At 42.3% G+C, this 20233-nt stretch overlaps 1 protein-coding gene across 3 annotated transcripts in view; it reads right to left on the bottom strand.

The window, feature by feature from the left end:
- The window catches only part of EML3 (EMAP like 3), a 40580-nt gene extending 21999 nt beyond the window's left edge, over window positions 1-18581 (bottom strand). Inside the window, exons 1-3 of one of the 3 annotated variants that reach the window (XM_089483708.1) lie at window positions 18206-18581; window positions 866-1048; window positions 225-312 (exon numbers count right to left, since the gene is read on the bottom strand). In XM_089483708.1, the coding sequence (XP_089339834.1) occupies window positions 225-312; window positions 866-1048; window positions 18206-18242 (308 nt within the window). In that variant the 5' untranslated portion in view covers window positions 18243-18581. Of the gene's footprint in view, window positions 1-224; window positions 313-865; window positions 1049-2437; window positions 2612-18205 lie in introns of those variants that run through there. The other 2 variants (XM_089483709.1, XM_089483707.1) reach the window with 2 other exon arrangements.
- Window positions 18582-20233: the final 1652 nt, after the last annotated feature.

The raw sequence follows: 20233 nt of genomic DNA, 5'->3' as shown, positions 1-20233 counted from the left end.
CAATGGGGCCTGGAACCAAAACCCAGTGGATATCAAGGGACCACTGTACTACAATGGCCATGCTGGCTGAAGGAATCTGGGCATTGCAATCCCCCTTCCCAAATAATTTATCCAAATTCTGGCTGCAGGTGTTTCTCTTCCCCCCTCATTCCCACCACCAATATGTGCTATCTTTATTGTAGCCTGGATTTTTCCCTTTCAAGAAACCTAGAGAGGATACGTACCTGGAGAGGATAGGGGGCAGGATCCCAAGAGCATTTTTGCCTTGTGGAAGGACCGCAGGGTCTTCGGCATCTGACACACCGGAATTTGCTGCAGAAGAAGAAGCATCTATATTTGCTGCAACAAACTGACATACAAAATATACCCAACTTCACAAATGTGCAACTACATAGACTTCCCAACCCCATTCTAGCCAGCTACAGCTTTAACTTTTGGGAGGTTTTTGGATAAAATGTTCTGCTCTAAGTTACGCCACCCTGGCAAACACTTGAGTCTGCCCATCTCCTTACCAATGGTTCATTTGTCCTTTCCCCATTTTGTTCTGCACCACAGCCAGGGCCAACATGAAACCTGGCTTCCTTGGATACTTGCTAGGGCTCCATTTTCTTGGAAGAGTTTTCTATCTAGTCTGTGCTGGATGCTGTTTGAACCTGGAGCTGGTTCTGAATACTGCTGTCTGGAAGGAACAGGCAAATAGAGGGGAAGATGCCTTTTCCTTGTTAGTGCTAGGCCAGCTAACAAGAAGCAATAGGAAGAAGGCAAAGACCAGGGGATCTCAGTGTCACCACTGGCAGAAATGTACCCTCTGGACCTATACTTTCCAGAATTCCCCACTCCTTCTGGCACTTCTCACGAGCTTCACCTTTAAGCAACTGCTGTCTGAGCAGAGGGATCTGCTGGTCATAGAAGCTAAGCCTTCTCAGGGCATCTGCCAATGCTGACTTCACCAGCGTCAGCTGTTCTTCTTGGCTTCGCAGTCGGGAGTCAAGGTTAGTGAGCCAGTCTTGGTGAGGCATGATATTGTTGTCACCCAAAAGGTTGTCACCTAACAAAGAGAAAGTAACCATGCTATGATTAAACACAAGAAAGAAAAGAGTGTATCTGTATCCATGGATTCTTCATCCACAGATTCAAGCATCCATGACTTGAAAATATTAAAATATATATACAAAGTGACCAAAATGATGAGGGGTCTGCAAACCAGGCCTTATGGGGAAAGACTTAGGGAGCTGGGCATGTTTTGCCTGGAGAAGAGATGGTTAAGGGGTGATATGATATCCCTGTTTAAGTATTTGAAGGGATATCACACTGAGGAGGGAGCAAGCTTGTTTTCTGCTGCTCCAGAGACTAGAACACAGAACAATGGATGCAAGCTCCAGGAAAAGAGATTCCACCTCAACATTAGGAGGAGTTTCTTGACAATAAGAGCTGTTCAACAGTGGAACACAGTCCCTTGGAGAGAGTGGTGGAGTCTCCTTCCTTGGAGGTCTATAAACAGAGGTTGGCTGGCCATCTGTCAAGGATGTTTTGATTGTGAGTTCCTGCATGGCAGAATGGGGTTGGATTGGATGGCCTTTGTAGTCTCTTCCAACTACATGATTCTATGGTTCTATGGGACTAACAAGCAAAAGAGTTTTTTGTGGGTTTTCGGGCTATGTGGCCATGTTCTAGAAGAGCTTATTCCTGATGTTTCGCCAGCATCTGTGGCTGACATCTTCAGAGAATGCTAAGCAAAAGAGTTCTGTGTAGCTCTGAACTTTGCATGCTGGTGTGCCAAAAACAGCAGGTCCTTGTTTACTGCATGAAAAAAGAGAACCACACACAGTGATCATTCTCTATAATTAACACAGCGGGGAGAGATTTTAAGGTTTCCCAATCCAGGCAGGGAGTGCCACAGTTCACAGGGAAGAAAGGGAGAGGTTTGTTTGGTTCAAGGTAGGAACTCTGACCTCCATCTTGCAGGCACCAAGCCCAGCTCTTGCCTCATGCCTAGTGAGCCTTGTTTGTACTGGCAGCCAAAGACCGGGGAAGTTGGGAGGAAATGGCTCCCGCCCCAGACATTCCTGACGCCAGGCACAAAACACAAGCCCCCTGAACAACAGAGCAGCAAGATCTGTTGCCCCACAGGGGTTTGGAGGATTCATGCAGGAGGCAGAGAACCATGGGTGCAAATACACAAGACCACTGTACTCAGACCATTAACATCTTAGTACCCACTTCATATTCAACATGTTTAAAAGGCAGGTTTAAAACCACACTCCTTAACTGCATGCTACTAGTGATCTTTCTCTATAACTTAGTTCAGCATGAATTAGAACATGTCACAAAAGCACAAACAGTGTGTGCATGCTGTTCAGCAAACCAGAAGCAGCCATCTAGGGAGTATTCAGACATTATGTTTTTTTAGCATGACGATGTGAATAATCTCACTCACATATTCCGGTTTTGTTGTTCACACTGGGGTTTTTTATTGGAATCGCATCTCTACGCATCTCTGTGTGTTGTGTAGCTCACATGTCTCAGCACTGCGAATAAAGATGGAGTCATCGTTTTCTGTGTTTTTTTTGGGCTATGTGGCCGCGTTCTAGGGGAATTTATTCCTGACATTTGCCTGCATGTGTGGCTGGCATCTTCAGAGGGTGGTGGCATAGAAGTTTGTATATATAGTTGTGTGACTCTTGGTCGGGAAGAAGCGATTTACAATAACATACAGATTAACATGTAAATCACTTCCTCCCAACCATGGGTCACACAAGTGTGTGTATGTGTATATATATATATATTCTACAAACGTCCCCATGCCACCACGGTCTGAAGATATCAGGCTCAAGAATAAATTATTCCAAAGCATGGCGATGCAGGTCAAAAAACTCACAGAAAACTATGGACACCAGCTGCGAAAGCCTTCGATTTCACAAAGATGGAGTCAATGGGTCAATTCAGATGGTGAAAATAATCCAGGATAAATTCAGGTTGAATCTTTGTTGTTCACCTGCATTTCAAATGCATCCGATTGCATTTTTTTGAGGGGTCTGCCAAGAAAACCCCATGATAGGGTTGCCTTAGAGTCACCAAAAGAAATTTGCCAAGAAAACTCCACGATTGGGTTGCCTCAGGGTCACCATAAATCAGAAATGATTTGAAGGCACACAACAACAACTTTCCCAGACTCTAGACTAGCTCTGTCATCCATGCTGATCACTGGGCCCACTCTTATGGGAAGGTCTATAAAAGGTTTCCTGTCTGGTCTGGGATTTTACCCAAGCAGCAATTATTTTCCCAAGCTTGGTTTGTTCTATAGCCTCTTGGCTTCTAGCTCCTTTTCTCTGACCCTTGATTCCTGCCATTCAGCCTTTAATGAGGCAATTTCCTCCTAAAAACCTTAAAGTTGGATGGACAGATTGTTCTGGAGGTTATCTAAATTCCATTTCTGAATCTACATAGGACTGGATTTGGATGGGAAATAGACAGGAAAGGACCTGTGGCAACCTAAGATCACCATGAATGCACACTTGGATTTCTTGTAGGCTGGGGAGAATACACATACTATATATAGTCATGTATAAGTCTAGAAATTTAGGTTAAAAAATTGACCCAAAAAACCTGGTCAACTTATCCATGTTTTAACTCTCATTTAAAAAAAGAACCATCCTCTGGTGAAAAGGAAGAGTGTCATCTGCCCTGGAACCACTGAAACCCTGCTGTTTTCTCATCCATCCAGCCTTTAGTATGAGAACACACAGTTATGCCTGCTGGGATTTTGTAAGTTCTTTGGCATTGTTTTCCTTTGCATCCTTTGCTGTCTGCCCCTAAGTTTTACCCTCGACTTATCCATGGGTCATATCAAAAGTCATAATTTTGGCCCCAAAACCAGCCCTTGACTTATACATGAGGTATAAGTATATACGAGTATATACGGTAGGTCCAAAACACACTGCAGAAATAATCCAGTTTGAGACCACTTTAACTGTCCTGGCTCAATGCAAAATCCCGGGATTCCTGAGCACTCAGCCAGGGCAATTAAAGTGGTCTCAAACTGCATTTTTTTCTGCAGCATATTTTGGACCAAAATGACAAATCAGTTGAGTAAATAAGTGTAAAAAGGTTACAACATTGATTCTAGCTGTGTTTGCATTGTCTGGTAAGCCACCAGTATCCAGTAGTTGAACTTGGCTTATGAATCCTGGCTTGTTTGGAAGCAATTCATCATAGTTTCCTTGAGGATGCAACAAGACATTAAATATTCTTATGTAGAGATATCTTGTAGCACCTTTGAGACTAACGGAAAAAAAGAAGATGGCAGCATGAACTTTTGTAGACTTCATTCTACTTCTTCAGATGCTTTTGGTCTGAGAAAGTAGACTGAAGTCTAGGAAAGCTCATGCTGCCAACTTCCTTCTTTCAGAGAGTCTCAAAAGGTGCTACAAGATCTCTCTACACACTGGTTCTACAAACTTAACAGGGCTATATCTGTGCATTCTTAGTTTGTTTACCTGTTCTTGTCTAAAAAGAGGAGCAAAGCATAGCTACTATGCTCACGCTCATCAGGCTGTGTGTCTTAATCCTCAACTGATGCTTCACCATGACATGTAAATACAGTTATTGTTTGACACTATGAGATAAAAGACAGCCAGGCAATCAGAGTGAAGATGCCAGATGCCGGCGAAATGTCAGGCAGAAACTCTTCTAGAACATGGCCACATAGCCCGAAAAACCCACAAAAAACTATGGCTGCCGGCCATGAAAGCCTTCAACTTCACAAAAAGAATAGTGTTTTTTGTGTTTTTTTCATTCACGGGGGTTCTTTGCCCATAACCCCAGCGAATAGCGGGGACCACTGCTTATATATTTCAATTTATATATTGTTGTTATTGGGTGCTTTCAGGTCATTTCAGACTTACAGGCGAACGTATCATGGGGTTTTCTTGGCAAGATTAGTTCAGAGGAGGATTGGCATTGCTTTCCCCTGAGGCTGGGAGCATGTGACTTGCCCAAGGTCACCTAATGGTTTAATGGTTGAGCTGGGAATCTAACCCTAGTCTCCAGTCCCAGTCCAATACATAACCAGTACACCATGCTGGCTCTCTTCAGTTTATATACCATATATACCTGACTATAAGTGGACCTCATACATAAATCAAGGACAGGTTTTGGGCCCGAAATTATGGATTTTGATAGGATCGGTGGATAAGTCGAGAGTAAAATTTAGGGACATGTGATGAAGAATGTAAAGGATGAAGGAAAGGAAAACACCACCAAAGAACTTACAAAATTCCAGCAGGCATAACTCTTTGTGCTCATGGTAAAGGCTGGATAGATGAGAGAGTAGAAGGTGGTCAGTGCTTCCAGGGCAAATTAAACTCTTGCCTTTCACCATATAGATATAGATATATGAGTGAAAGTACAGGACTTACATTGACCCATGAATAAGGTTTTTTGGGTCAAAATTTTAACCTAAATTTCTAGACTTATATGTGAGTATATACAGTGAGTGGGTGTAAATGTAAAATAGCACATCATACATTTGTTTGTAAAGCACCAAAAACAAGCTTTGAGAGCTATACAAAGAAAACACAAGCACTGGTAATCTTTCTGAAATGAAGCGCTTCAAAGAGTTTTCCACGCTTAAGTCAAGAGCAACTATGCTGGTATTATTATTTTTTCTTGCCTTTGAATTTGTTTTCTTGAATGCCACTGCTGCCCTCTCATCTCCCAATTCGCCCTTGCTAGCCCAAACCAGGCAGCCAAACCTGAGAAGTGGGTGGTGTGCGTGTGTGTGTTGTGTGCCTTCAAGCTGTTTCCAACTTACGGAGACCGTATCGTGAGGTTTTCGTGGTAAGATTTGTTCAGAGGTTTGCCCTTGTCTCCCTAAAGACAGTTAACTTCTAACAAAATACAGAAGATGTGAGGATGAAAAAGAATCTGAGACATTAGGGCAAGAGACAGAGACTCTTATTTGAGAAAGGCAAAATGTTTTGGCCTTTCTGCTCCACTGTGCCAAGAGGCACAGAAATCCCAAGGGTTTCGAGGAGAAATAATACCCCAGACAAGCTCTGCTTTGTCCAGTTAGTTCCCCTCCTACGCACGCTCATTCCAGAAAGCATGGCAAAGGAAAAGGCTCCCAGCTCCCCGTGACCTTTTCAATTCACATTCCTCCAGTAGCAAAAGTGGTGGGTAAGAGGGCTTTGATGGCATGTTGGACAGAACTATTGGCGTGAAAGCCTGACATAGCATTGGATTGGGACAAGCGAGTCCCAAGTGTGACTCTCATTCAGCCATGCATTATCCCAAATGGTCTGCAAAGAGCCAAAGGACTACTGTGGTCCTCGGCTCTCGTAGCAAACCTCCGCTCTCATTCCCATACACTGATCCCAATAAAATTATGTCCTGCTTTCAAGTGTGAGAAGGCATTTAAGGAGAGAGGATGCCAAACCTCCTTGAGTTGCACTGTACAAACACTTTTGCAGATGGCGCAGGAGCATGATTTGGTTAAAATTAGGAGAACTCAAAAGGCATAGCTTTTAGATCCCTCCAGGTAGCTTTCACTAAACCGTTTCTCTTTGATCCCACTCTGTATTTGGGCTCCCCCCCCCCCGATTTTTATTTTATCACAATTCAGGAATTGTATCAAATGTCAACATATAAAAATAGCAACCATCGTCTAACAGTTATTGATAACCAAATAACAAATCAATAACAATATGGAGATGACAACGGACATTGGGTCCATGGTATCCACTGGGGTTTGGTTCCAGGACCAGCTCTGGGTAGCAAAATCCGAGGATGCTCAAGTCCCATTAAATACAACGGCATAGTAAAATGGAGTCCCTGGTATAAAATGGTGAAATCAAGGTTTAGGTTTTGGAATACACACACAGAGAGAGAGAGAGAGAGAGAGAGAGAGAGTCAGTCCTCCGTATCCACAGATTTTTATCCATAGATTCAAGCACGGATAAAATAAAAATAAAAATATTTTTAAAATACATACATTTTAAAAAGCAAACTTTGGTTTGCCACTTTATGTAAGGAATACTATTTTACTCTCCCACTGTATTTAATGGAACTTGAATATCCACAGATTTTGGTATCAACGGGGGACAGACCTCCCTACCCACAGATTCTTTATCCATGGATTCAACTATTTTTAGTATTGTATTTTACCTGTTATTTTTGTGTTTGTTTTTAATTGTGTTTAATTGTGTGTTATGTGATGCTTGTTATTATTGTATTTTGTATGCTTTTATCGGGTTGTAACCCCGCCTCGATCCGTAGGGAGAGGCAGGGAAATATAAATAAATAATAATAATAATTATTATTATTATTATTGCATAGAATAGAAAATCAAGGTTTGCTGTCTGGAATTTATACTTTTTTTAATCCATTGGGGGGGAAATCCATGAATAACGAGAGCTGACTGTATATCTAAATTCCAAAAAGCAAATTTGATATAAGTCCATTTGATATAAGTGACCCAATTTTATTATGCCATTGTATTTAATGGGACTTGAGCATCCATGGATTTTGATATCCATGGACGGTCCTGGAACCAAACCCCAGTGGATACCAAGGGCACATGGTATACATTTCCATGTTTGGATACCAAGGGCACATGGTATACATTTCCATGTTTCGTTGTTATTTAAAATACTGTGGAACACAGGAAAGCATTCATTTATTACTTCCCTCCTGAGTTTGTGTGTTGGGACACGCAGACACACACTTTGTATGGATCTTTTCCTAATCTGTGGAGAAACTTCTTGAAGAGGCAGCCAGTGTTCCTCTCATAACATTCTCAACTCCTTATGGGGCCAGAGGGCCCTACACCTAAACCAAGAAAGGAACCTGCTCTTTCTGAATTCCTATCGCTTCTCTCAGATTGCAATGTGTTGTTTTGTGTCTGGTGTGCAGAAAGTGAAACTATACACCAGGGCATCCTGTTTCTCCATCTCAGGCTTTGTAATTCCTATAGGAAAATATCACACACACCCCAAAATACTTAAGATACACACACCCCACCCTTCCGGCTAAACATGTTGGATGACATTTTTGAGCAAGGTGCTCATCTTAGGCACCTCTCTCCCACGTCTCCTTGTCTCAAAGCGAAGTGTGAAAGGGGAAAAAATAAGCAGTTCAATATGCTATATGGAAAGGGAGGGTGGCCTTATATTTTCAGAGGGGTTCCAGGTCTCTCAACATTTACTTTACTTCATTTTTGAGAGCAAGAGTGTGTATACATCTGTTAAACCCTAGTTCTTCACGTGCCAAGCTACACAGGGGTTGCGGGTCTTTATTTTAAGCAACGTGACCTCAGATGTCCTAACCACAAAGGAGGCCATGTCACCACAAAGCGGAGCACATTCCAGAAGGCATTTAAGGAGGGAGGTTGCCAAACCTCCTTATATTATACTGTAAACGCAAAAAAACACTCATAGAAATATAAATGAATGTTTCATGGGCGCTAGATAGATGGGCCCTATGGGGCGCTGTCGTCATGTGCGAGGGGCGGCGCTTTCAGACGCCCCTCGCACGTGACAAGGGCGTCAAAATGGCAGCGCCCTGTACATACGGGCGCCACCATTTTGATGTGATGGACGCCTAGTGTCAACACGTCTTGGCGCCTTTATGGTGCCGCAAGTGCGCCATTGGCGCCTTGCGGCATCACAACAGCGCCGCAAAATGAATCCGCTTTTTGCAGGTTCTTTTTGATGTGTAAGGGAGCCGTGTGGTTTGTTTGCTGCGGCTCTCTCGTGCAGCAAACTAGGGGGCGGCAGACCGCCCTTTTGGGTGGTCTGTATCCCACCTTAGTCATGCTCAAAATGGAGGCCATTTTGGAAGTCTTCCTAACAGAAAGTTAAAATGGTGGACATGTCCTGGAAAAGAGGATGTCTAGTCACCCTAACAGAGAGGGAATTTCCCTCAAGACAGAGGGTTCCTAATACACCCCACAAAAAGCTAAACTGTCCTCATCTATGACGAGTAAAAAGACAAAAAGAAGTGATGGGAAAATATAAGAGAGGAGGCTTTACAAATGGAAGGGAATGGCATCTCCTTTCCTTCACAATATTCTGTGAAAGAGGCTGGGCAATACAATTAAAATTAATTACAATTAAAAATGGAGAAAAAGGTTATGTTTATCCCTGGATTCAAACACCTACGGTGTGAAAATATTCAAAAAAATATACATATTCCAACACGCAAACACTGATTTTGTCATTTTATATATGGGATTCCATTTTACTGTCTCTTGTATTTAATGGGACTTGAGCATCCATGGATTTTGGTATCCACGGGGGGTCCTGGAACCAAACCCCAGCAGATAACAAAGGACCACTATATACTCATATATAAGTTGAGGGATGGTTTTCAGGCAAAAAGTATGGATTTTGACCCGTGGATCAAAGTCAAGGGTAAAACTTAGGGGCATGTAATAAAGGATGAAGCAAAGGAAACCGATGCCAAAGACCTTACAAAATACCAGGCATAACTGTTTCTGCTCACACTAAAGGTTGGATGGCTGAGGAGGCAACTACACTAAATTGTGGCTGTGTGATGCGAGGGGAAGCAACCAACCACAGGCAGGGCTAAGAAAATGTCAAAAAGGATGAAAATGCGAAACAAAGAAAATGGTGACGTTAGCAGAGATTATAGCCTTCAACTCTGCCTGATTTTAACCCAGAAAAAGCTGGCAAACATACACAAATGTTTTATTTAAGTCCTTCAGAGCCCAATTCCTCTCAGCGCTCCTTTGAGGGAAATGCCAAAGAGCTGCCACTGCTGCCATTTTTCTGCCTAGGCATTAAGTCAGAAGTGGTGTTGCAATAAAGAGAGTAGAGTGGGGTCAATACTTCTTTTAGCTGCTCCCAGGACAGACTGGGTGAACAGATGTACTCCTTTTCCAGGACATATCCTACATGTCAACTTTCTGTACAGGAGGAATTCCAAAATGTCCTCCATTTTGAACATGACAATTATGCTTTTATTTTGTCATGTCTTACATTACATCTCTATGACCCTGGAGACCAGGGTTCGAATCCCTGCTCCATGGGAATCACACACTCTCATCCTTAGAGGAAGACAATGGCAAGCCTCCTCTGAACAAATCTTGCCAAGAAAGACCCATGATTGGTGCCTTAGGGTTGCAATAAGTTAGCAGTTACTTGAAGGCAAACAAGAACAAAGGAGAACTTTAGGGTTTGGGCAATCTTGGATTCCCCAGTGGAAGTTTTGCAGCCTTATTGAGGCCATCAATAAAGTCCTCTTGCTTCACCACCAAATGTGCAACAAGACCAAGAGAAAGGCTTTCAAATCTTTGAAACTGGGCCAAATCATAAGAAAGAATGTCACCTTTCAAATAGCCTGGTTGCATATATGACTCAACACACTTTGTCTTTGCACATTGGTTCGGTTGTAAGAAAGCCCTCCCCATGATGGGCAGCATTGAATCTAATACTAGAACTTGTCAAGGGTGATAGTGCTTTGGGTCCAACAGGTGTGTAATCACTAGGAGATTTTCTTTTCACAGTTCAAATGTTACTGAGTTGTGAGTTAATCTGAAAAAATTAAACACAAAGTTATAGCCTCAGTAAGTTAGGATTTTGTCAATCTCATGATTAGCATGTAGGTAGTGCAGCATTTCTCAGCTGGGCAATGGGTACGGTTTTAAAGTACTAGAGACTATAATCCCTGGTGTTCATTTTAAACTGTCCATTCCCATCACTCCTGTTAACTGAGTGGTCCATGTCTCCATTGTTAGCCAGACAAAGCAGTCTTGAGTCCTTCCCTGCCTCCTCCAAAACCAGTTTGCCAAATGCCTCGGATAGCGTCTGAGGTGAGATTTGAACCAGGGACTTTCCAGATGACACTTTTAGTTGCTGAGTTACACCAGGCAGAACATTTTTGCTCCTAAACCAGAGTCAAAGTACATGCATGTTTTTTTAAGTTTTCCATCTTCGGGGCACTCTTTCTGTGTCAAATTGTTTATCACAAAACCACAGAAATTTGCAAATGACTCTGGTACATATAAGGGCCAGTGTTGTGTAATGTTGAACGAGGATTGTATTATGAGATGAGAGTTCAAATCCCTGCTCAGATGCGGAAACCCAACGGCTGGCCTTGGGGCAAGTCATACTCTCTCTGCCTAACATAGCCAGGGGTAGCTATGTTGGCCATATAGCAAAGTATAGGATCATAAAAAATCCACAAAACAGTGATCCTTTATTGGGCCAATCAAAATGCACATTATACAAGCTTTTGAAGCTCCACTGGCACATTATACATATTGCAAGATTTCAAAGATCTCTTTATACATGTAGCAAGCTTTTGTAGTTTCACTGGCACATTATACACATTGCAAGCCTTCAAAGCGCCACTGGTTTTAACATCTTTGCCTTATGAAGCCACCAGTGGAGCTTTGAAAGCTTGCAACGTGAATAATGTGCATTTTGGTTGACCCAAGAAAGGGACCTCTCTGCCTAAGAGGAAGGCAATGGCAAATCTCCCCCAAATAAATCATACAAAGAAAATGTTATGACAGGGCTGCCATAAATCAGAGTTGACTTGAAGCCACATAACAACTGGACTCTGTCGACTCTGATTTATGGCAACCTTGTCATAGCAATTTTCTTTGTGGTCTCTTTCCATCTTTATGATTCTATTATAAACTGGCACATAGGCTATATTGTGGCATACTATTAACTGAGCATAGGGCAATATTTACAAGACATTTGGATCCCTTTTGACCAGATAATGCAACTGAGAAAAGTTGTGGATAGACTTCAGGCTTCTGAGTCTAATGCAAAAGACATAAATGCAGAATTAAAGAATTCTTAACCCAATAATTTGTTTCTAAATATGAGAACTGAATGGAGCACTCATTCCTTCCACAGAAAACCCATTTGGAGTATTCATACACAGGTTGTTGTTGTCATTGTGTACCTTCAAGTCATTTCCGACTTATGGCATAAGGTGAACTTATCATGGAGTTTTCTTGGCAAGTTTCTTCAGAGGGAGTTTGCCATTGCCATCCTCTTGGGCTGAAAGAGTGTGACCTGCCCAGTGGGTTTCATGGCCGAACTGGGAATCAGACGCTGGTCTCCTGAATCATAGCCCAACATTCAAACCACTATGCTATGCTGGCTTTCATACACATGTTAGAAGCAAACATATTTTGCCTGGTGGAGCCCAGCAGCTAAAAATGTGACCTGGAAAGTCCCCAGTTCAAATGTCGCCTCAGACACTAACCGAGAGATGAGTGCAATAGGAAACTGCTTTCATTTCAACAGGAAGTCATTTTGTTTCTGCAGATTTTAAGTAACAGGCATTCAGAAATCTTTTCTGATTTATGAAAAATCCACAGAACTTTAATACAGACAGAGCTACTTCTGCAGATTCTTGTACCCAACAAATACTCTTCGGTGGTTGTACATGGAGGAGAAAACAGCAGCAGAAGCAGACAAGCGGTTATTCAGGAAATCTTGTCTATCATATGACTAGTCTTTTCAGCGATAAGCTTCCGATGAACCTCAGAGAAAAACCGCTGCTTTAAATTGGAGTCAAGCACAAAGTTGGAGTCAACCACAAACCGAACTTACTTTCAGCCAGAGTTGATATGCTATGCCTATCAGTCTTACGCACCTTCAAGGAAGCAGGGAAGAGATACTAATGTAATAAAACTAATAAACTGCCTGGTTAAAAGGGTCACAGGTTTGTTGTTGTACCCACTCTCAGCCTTAAACAAATATAACAAACAAGCAAACAAATAAGGCAGAGTAGGGTTTTAGGTCTCAAGCTGCCAATATAGAGGGCCAGGGTAGGGTCTGGGCAAGATCCGAGCATTGTTGTTGTTGTGTGCCTTCAAGTCATTTCCAACATACCTAAAGCAAGCCTATAATAGCTGAGAGAGTGTGGCTTGTGGAAACCAGTGAATTTCCATGGCCAAATAGGGAGTCGAACCCTAGTCTCCAAAGTCCAACATCTCCAAAGTCATAGTCCAACGCTCAAACCACTGCACCACACTGGCTCTGTACTGAGCTACCAACTTCATAATATTTAGAAGCTCTGTTTCACATTTTCTACTAACAGGCTGTTTAAACTGACTTTTGAGTCCCGGTGTTGTGCAATATGTGTGTCTTTCTCTAAGCTCAGGACTGATAGGAAGTATGTCAGGGGCGTGAGTGTGTTTACGTACAAAACCTATCCCACCAGCCAGAGTAATGAGTGCCTCTTTGTTTCTTTGCCCAGAAAACAAACAGAAGACAAATATTTGCAGGCTGGAAGGTTTCAGGGATTTGTGTCAGATATAGACACTCAATGGAAATTTGGGAAGCCACATCTGTAAAAAAGACGCGACTGTCTATAACATTCTCTTTCTCTCTCTAGCTCTATGGGCATGTACATTTATGGCCCTCTGTATTCAGGGATTCTGTATCCACAGATACAACCAACCATGGGCCAAAAATACTCACACACAAATAAAAAAATCTGAAAAAGCAAATCTTGAGTTTGCCATTTTATATAAGGGACACCGTTTTACTATGCCATTGTACCGAATATAATGGGCCTTGAGCATCCATGGATTTTGGTATCTATGGAGGGTCCTGGAACCCAAACTGAGGGTCCACTACACAAACTGGAATAGTAAAATCACACAGGTGGAAGGGACTATCTAACAGTTGCATTGTCTAGCCAACATTTTACTAGTTTATTTACAAGAATATTTACAAGGCCTAGTCAAAGGCCTTACTGAAATCAAGATACACAACATCCACAGCATTCCCTTCATCTACCAATCTTTCAGCTCAGAAAAAGAGAGATCAGATTAGTTTAGCGTGGCTTGTTTTTGAGAAACCCATGTTTTGACTTTTAGCAATCATGGCATTCCTCTCTAAGTACTTACAATCTGTTTAATAAACTGCTATATGCTTTCTTGGTACTGCATGATAATTGTTTGGATCCTCTTCCCCCCCCCCCTTTTTTTTTTTTTGAAGATGGGGACAACATTTGCCTTCCTGCAGCTTGCTGGGAAGTCTCAGGAATTCAAAGATTATTGCCAGTGGTTCTGAGATTACTTCTGCCAGTAGAGACTTGAATTCATTTAGAGTGATCAGGTGTTCCTGTACTACCTCATTACCTTTTATGCACTGCATTTCCCCCAGTGCAACTTCTGCTCCATTTTATTCAGATAGACGATTAGAGTTCTCCTTTTTGACAAGAGTGAAGCAAAGAAAGTGTTGAGTAGTTCTGCCTTTGCTCTGTTCCCTGTTAGCATTTCGCCATCTTCTCCCTGCAGCGGTCCAACCATTTCCTTGTTCTCCTTTTGCTACAGACCCAACCAAAAAAAGGGCCTTTTTTATTCTTCTTAACTTCTCTAGCAAGCCTAAACTCATTCTGCACTTCAGCTTTTCGGACCTTCTCCCAACACATGCTGGCTATTTGGATGAAGTTCAAATTCCTTTTTCTTGTACAAATTCCTTGTACAGGTACCTTTTAAATCTTAGCTCATCCCTCTGGTTTCTTTAGACACCTCTCATTTTAACTCCTCCTTGGAACTGTTTGAAACGGTGCCTTTAACATTTAGGCTGACCATGGGGCAGTATCGCATTTTTCGTATTTCCAGACCATCCCGTCTTCAAGAAAAATGACCAGCTATGTTGTGAAAATGGTTTGAAGATCCCCATTTGAAATTGTGGCTGTTTTAAAAAAATAATTGTACCATGAAGTGTGAGTTGTTTTATGGCCAGGCGTTGAGAGACAGAAATTTGCTGTGTGAGATTACTTCATCGGCGAAATACTCATGGTACGATCGTGGTGAAATCTGGGCCCCTCTCTACGTCTACCTAAATTTTTGTATGCATTCTGTCACTGAAGAATAACTGTTTGCTCAATATGTTAATATAACTTTTGTTGTTGTCTTACTTTTTCATGAATACGGAGTATGACATAATCCTGTCCTGTTTTTGCCATTCCAACGTCCCTTTTTTGTCTCAAGGATATATGGTCAGCCTATCAATAACCAGCTTTTAAGAAATTCCCAACCAGCATGAACTCCTCTTTTAGTATTCCTGACCATGGGATCATTCCCAATACAGTTGGCCCTCTGCATTTACAGCTCTGACTTTTGTGGATTTGATTATTTGTGGTTTTGGTTAATACGTTCTCTTTAGGAATCTCTGGGTCCTCCGGTGCAGTTCTGCCAGAAATTGGCCACAGAGTTGTGCTGGAGAACCTAGAAATTCCTAGAAAAAAACACTTCTCTAGGCATTTGTAGGTCCTCCAGCATCATTCTATGATCAATGTTTGGCAGATGTTGACCACAAAGTTGCATTGGAGGACCTGGACATCCCTAGAGAGGTGTTCTCTCAGGTTAAAAAAATTGTATTTATTTGGGTTTTTCCACATTCACAGGGGTCCTTCACCCCTAACCCCAGCAAATGTGGAGGGACTAGTGTATTTCTCTATGTTTACTGAAATCAGCTTTCTTAAAATCTAGAATGCCTATCTGACTAGGTTTGGCTTCCCTTTTCCTCTGTATGACAAAGTCCAGAAGAACATGATCCCTCCCAGTTAAGGATCTCGCCACTTCCATCCCATTAACCAGATCATCTCTGTTGTTTAGGATCAGATCTAAAATAGTTGATCCCCTGGTTGCCTCTTCCATCTTCTGGACACTGAAAAGGCCTAGGAGAAATTTGTTGGACCTTAGATTGTTGGCGGAGTTTGACTTCCAACAAACATCAAGGTAAGGTTGGCTCTTCTTATCTACGGATTTGTTATCCATGGATTCAAGCATCCACGACTTGAATATATATATATATATATATATATATATATATTCCAAATTGTAAACCTTGATTTTCCATCTTATTTAAGGGGAACCATTTTACTCTGCCATTATATTTAATGGGACTTGAGCATCCACAGATTTTCTTATCCACGGGGGATCCTGGAACCAAATCCCAGTGGATAACAAGGTCCCACTGTAGTTGGACATCTCCCCTTGCTACTACAAGTAGTAGCAGAAGTGAGATAGAATGAAACGGGATGCACAATGCTCTTACAAACACATAGCTTCCTATACAGAAATTCAGCTCGCGGAAATTTTCTATACAGAAATTCAACTGTACTTCCCCACAAACATACCACAAAACCCTATCAGGGTGCGTCCTTATTGCAGAAATAATCTAGTTTGACCCCACTTTAAGCGCTATGGCTCAATGCTATGGAATTCTGGGAACTGTAGTTTGTTGAGGCATCAGAGCAGAGTTTTGGATTATTTTTGCAGTACGGATGCAGTCAAACTGGATTATTTTTGCAGTGTGGATAAACCACTGCATCAGCCACTTTTTTTTTCTTCATATGCCAGGACTCCTTAAAAACATCAACACAATACATGGCAAATCATAGACAGTGTAAACTCGTTCTACTCGCCAACACAACACCCTACAAACTTCTGCAAATCCGCACACTGTATATTGTAATCAGTTTAAGTGATGACAACAACACCACTAATAATAGCACTGTGGCACTGTGCATAAACACATGCTGTAAAGCAAATGTTTAAAAGAAGGTAGGAAGCGAAGCAGAAACAACTGGATCCTTTGAATGCATCAGAGCAATGCCATTCATGCTTTGGTGAAAGTAAGAAACGCTCTGGTTTACACATGTGTGCGCTTCAGACTATAGCCCCAAGTGTGGCAATGGAGACTTTATTTCCAAATAAGAGCCAGTGTGGCATAGTGGTTTGAGCATTGGACTACGATTCTGGACAGCAGGGTTCGATTCCTGCTCGGCCATGAAACCCACTGGTCCTCTTTGGTCAAGTGACACTCTCTCAGCCTCAGGGGCTGGTAATGGCAAAACTTCTCTGAACAAATCTTGCCAAGAAACCCCCCTCATAGGTTCACCTTAGGGTTGCCATAAGTTGGAAATGGCTCGAAAGCACACAACACACACAGTGTGTAGGCTTGTAACCTAGAAGCCCAAACCTTTGATATTGCTTCAAAAGTATATCCCAGATTATTATTTATTTTATATTTTATATTTTATATTTCATTTTTCTTCCCAGTTAAGTATGCGCCAGCGTGGTGAAGTGGTTTGAGCGCTGGACCACGACTTTGGAGACCAAGGTTCAAATCCATGAAAGCCACTGGGCAAGTCACACTCTCTCAGCCGCAGAAGAAGGCCATTGCAAACCTCCTCTGAAGAAACATCGCATGAAAACCACATGATAAATTCACCTTGTGGTTGCCATAATCTGGAAATGACATGAAGGCACCCAACAACAACAGCAGCAACAAAGTTCTGTTTAAGGAGCTTATAGAGAGAAGTCAGGGCTCCATTTTGGATTAACACCACACCTCTGAGCATGCACAGATTCGCCTCAGGGTCACCGTAAGTCAGAAACAACTTGAAGGCACACAACAGAAACAACAACAGAATAACACAAAGAAGGAGTAGGAGAAGAGGAAGAAGAAGAAGAAGGATGACAACAACAACAGAATAATAATAAATGCAAATAATAATAAGTAAAACAACAACAACAGAACAAATACAAATCATAAGAGAATACATAAAAAGAAGAGCATCAATAATAACAACAGAATAAACACAAGGAAGAAGGCCAACAACAACAACATAATAATAATAATAAGAAATAAGAAATACAAGAGAATTAATACAAATAATAATAAGAGAATAAATACAGATAATAATAATAAGAAAATAAAGAAGAAGAGCAACAACAACAGAATAAATTCAAGGAAGGAGAAGGACAACAACAACAAAACAACAACAGCATGATAATAATAAACAATTAATAATAATATGAAGTACAACAACAACAGAATAAATACAAACAAGAAGAGAAGAAAGGAGAAGAAGAAGAAAGAAGAAGAAAAGCAACAACAATAACAACCACAACAACAGGCAAAGTGGTGTTTTGCAAGCCTGCCCCTGGGCTGGTCCTTTCTCCCTCCTTTGCAGAAGAGAGGGGAAATGTTGCTTTGCCCCACATCATGCTCCCAGCCCCTGTGGCTTGTGCCGCTAGTCACACTCTCTCAGCCTCAGAGGTCCCCCTTCCTTCCTTCCTTCCTTCCTTCCTTCCTTCCTTCCTTCCTTCCTTCCTTCCAAGCCAGGCTTGGAAAAGAGGAGCCCAGCAGCCTGGTCCCTTCTCTCCCATCCTCCCAGTGAAGGCAAGGGGCCTCACCGTTGGCAGCCTGGCCCTCCGGGCGGCGTTGCTCCATGGAGGCTGTGGCTCCTTCTTCTTCCCCCCATGCGCCCCTCTGAGCCCCAGGAGAAGGAGCCCGGCACTCAGTCCTCCTCTCTGCCTCCAGCCCAGGAGGAAGCAAGGGAGGCGGGATGGATGGGTCATTTCCCTTGCAGGAGGAGCAGCAGCAAGAGGAGGAAGTGTTTCATCATCATCTCCAAACTCTCTCCGCTTTGCTCCTTCTTGGCCTCTCTTTAAAAAACATGCCACTCTGGGGCAAAACTTTACAATCCTCAAGTTGCAAGGGACACCCCTCAAGGGCCATCCAGTCCAGCCCCCTTCTGCCATGCAGGAATGCCCAATCTAAGCACTCCCTGGGAGAGAGGGGCATCCAGCTTAAACAACTCCAAAGATCATAGAATCCTAAGAGATGGAAGGGCCCTCAAGGGTCATCCAGTCCAGCCTCCTTCTGCCATGCAGGAATGCCCAGTCCAAGCATCCCCTGGGACAGATGAGCATCTAGTCATTCTCCAAGGTAGTGTCTTCCTCTGTCAAACAACCCTTACTGTCAGGAAGTTCTTCCTAATGTTGAGGTGGAATCTCTCTTCCTGTAATTTGAATCCATTGCTCTCTAAATCCTAGTCTCTGGAGCAGCAGAAAACAAACTTGCTCCATCCCCAATATGACACCCCTAAGGGTGACCCCTTCCAAGGGCTATCATATGACCCTTTAACTTTCTCTCCTCCTGGCTAAACATCCCCAGCTCCCTAAGTCTCTCCACTTAAGGCTTCATGGTCTCCAGACCCTTCACCATTTTGGTGGCCCTCCTCTGGACATGCTCCAGCTTCTCAACATCCCTTTTTGAATTGCGGGGCCCAGAACTGCACACGCTGTTATTCCAGGTGAGACCTGACAAAAGCAGAATAGAGTGGTACAATTAATGTACTTTCCTTGATGTACACACTGTACTTTCTATTGATGCAGCCTAGAATCACATTGGCTTTTTTAGCTGCTGCATCACATAGAATCAGAGTTGGAAGAGACCACAAGGGCCATCCAGGCCACCCCCCTGCCATGCACAGTTTTCTCATCACAGTTGACTCATGTTCAGATGGGAGATAGGAGGGGACAGAGGGTTTTGCCAGTCCAAATTTGTCACCCAAAGTGGCAGAAGAGAATAGTATTCTTACTTCCCTCGATCTTGATAGCATTTTTGATCTCAGCAATTTAAGGTCTGCGCAGTCTGGTTCTGTTCTTGCAATAGAAAAGATAGGGTTTCTCCACCTTCTACTTCCAATTATGTTGTCCATTTGATTTTTATACTGGCCATTACATCCATGTATACATCGCTTGGGTTGTCTGAAGTGTCTTTGCAATGAACAAACTATTGATCTCACAAAATTCAAGTCGTTCTCCTGTCCCATTTCTTGACCCTAGGTCAAATTCTCCTAAAATGTTTTACTCCGATTGTTTTCTACTTTCACATTCCAATTGCCTATAATGATCATGTCATATTTTGGTGCCTGATCAATATTCAGTCAGATTTTGCATTATATCCCAACTACTTTTCTTCCATCTCAACTCACCACTAATACTATCCCATTTCTTCTTGTATTGCCATTCCCAGAATGAAGCACTACTAAATTATTTAATTCAAAGGGTTGCATTCCCATCCACTTCACTTCATTCACACCAGCTACTGCAACGTTTCACAATTTCTAGGTTCCCCTGATTTATTATTTCTCGCCTTCCATGTTCCTGGAATATGCTCTGGAATCTGAGTGACGGGAGAAAACAGTCTGGGCTATGCTATACTTCCCCCTAAAATGTAGAAAAGAGTGCAGAATGGAATAGCAGGTGCAGAATTATTCTTCTAAGATGTTGGTCTTCCATTTTAAAAGGTTTCTAACCATCATGCTGGCAAAACGATACTTGAAAGGTTAGGAATTGCTTGCCTGGCTGTTGATATCGGTAACAATAAAAGCACATGGACTGGTCTATCTTTTAGAGCCACATACTCATTTGGAA

The sequence above is a fragment of the Sceloporus occidentalis genome, unplaced genomic scaffold (genome assembly GCF_023333645.1).
Source record: "Sceloporus occidentalis isolate IW3139 unplaced genomic scaffold, rSceOcc1.0.p SCAF_20, whole genome shotgun sequence".
NCBI lineage: Eukaryota > Metazoa > Chordata > Lepidosauria > Squamata > Phrynosomatidae > Sceloporus > Sceloporus occidentalis.
This window is presented reverse-complemented; position numbering and strand designations above follow the sequence as displayed.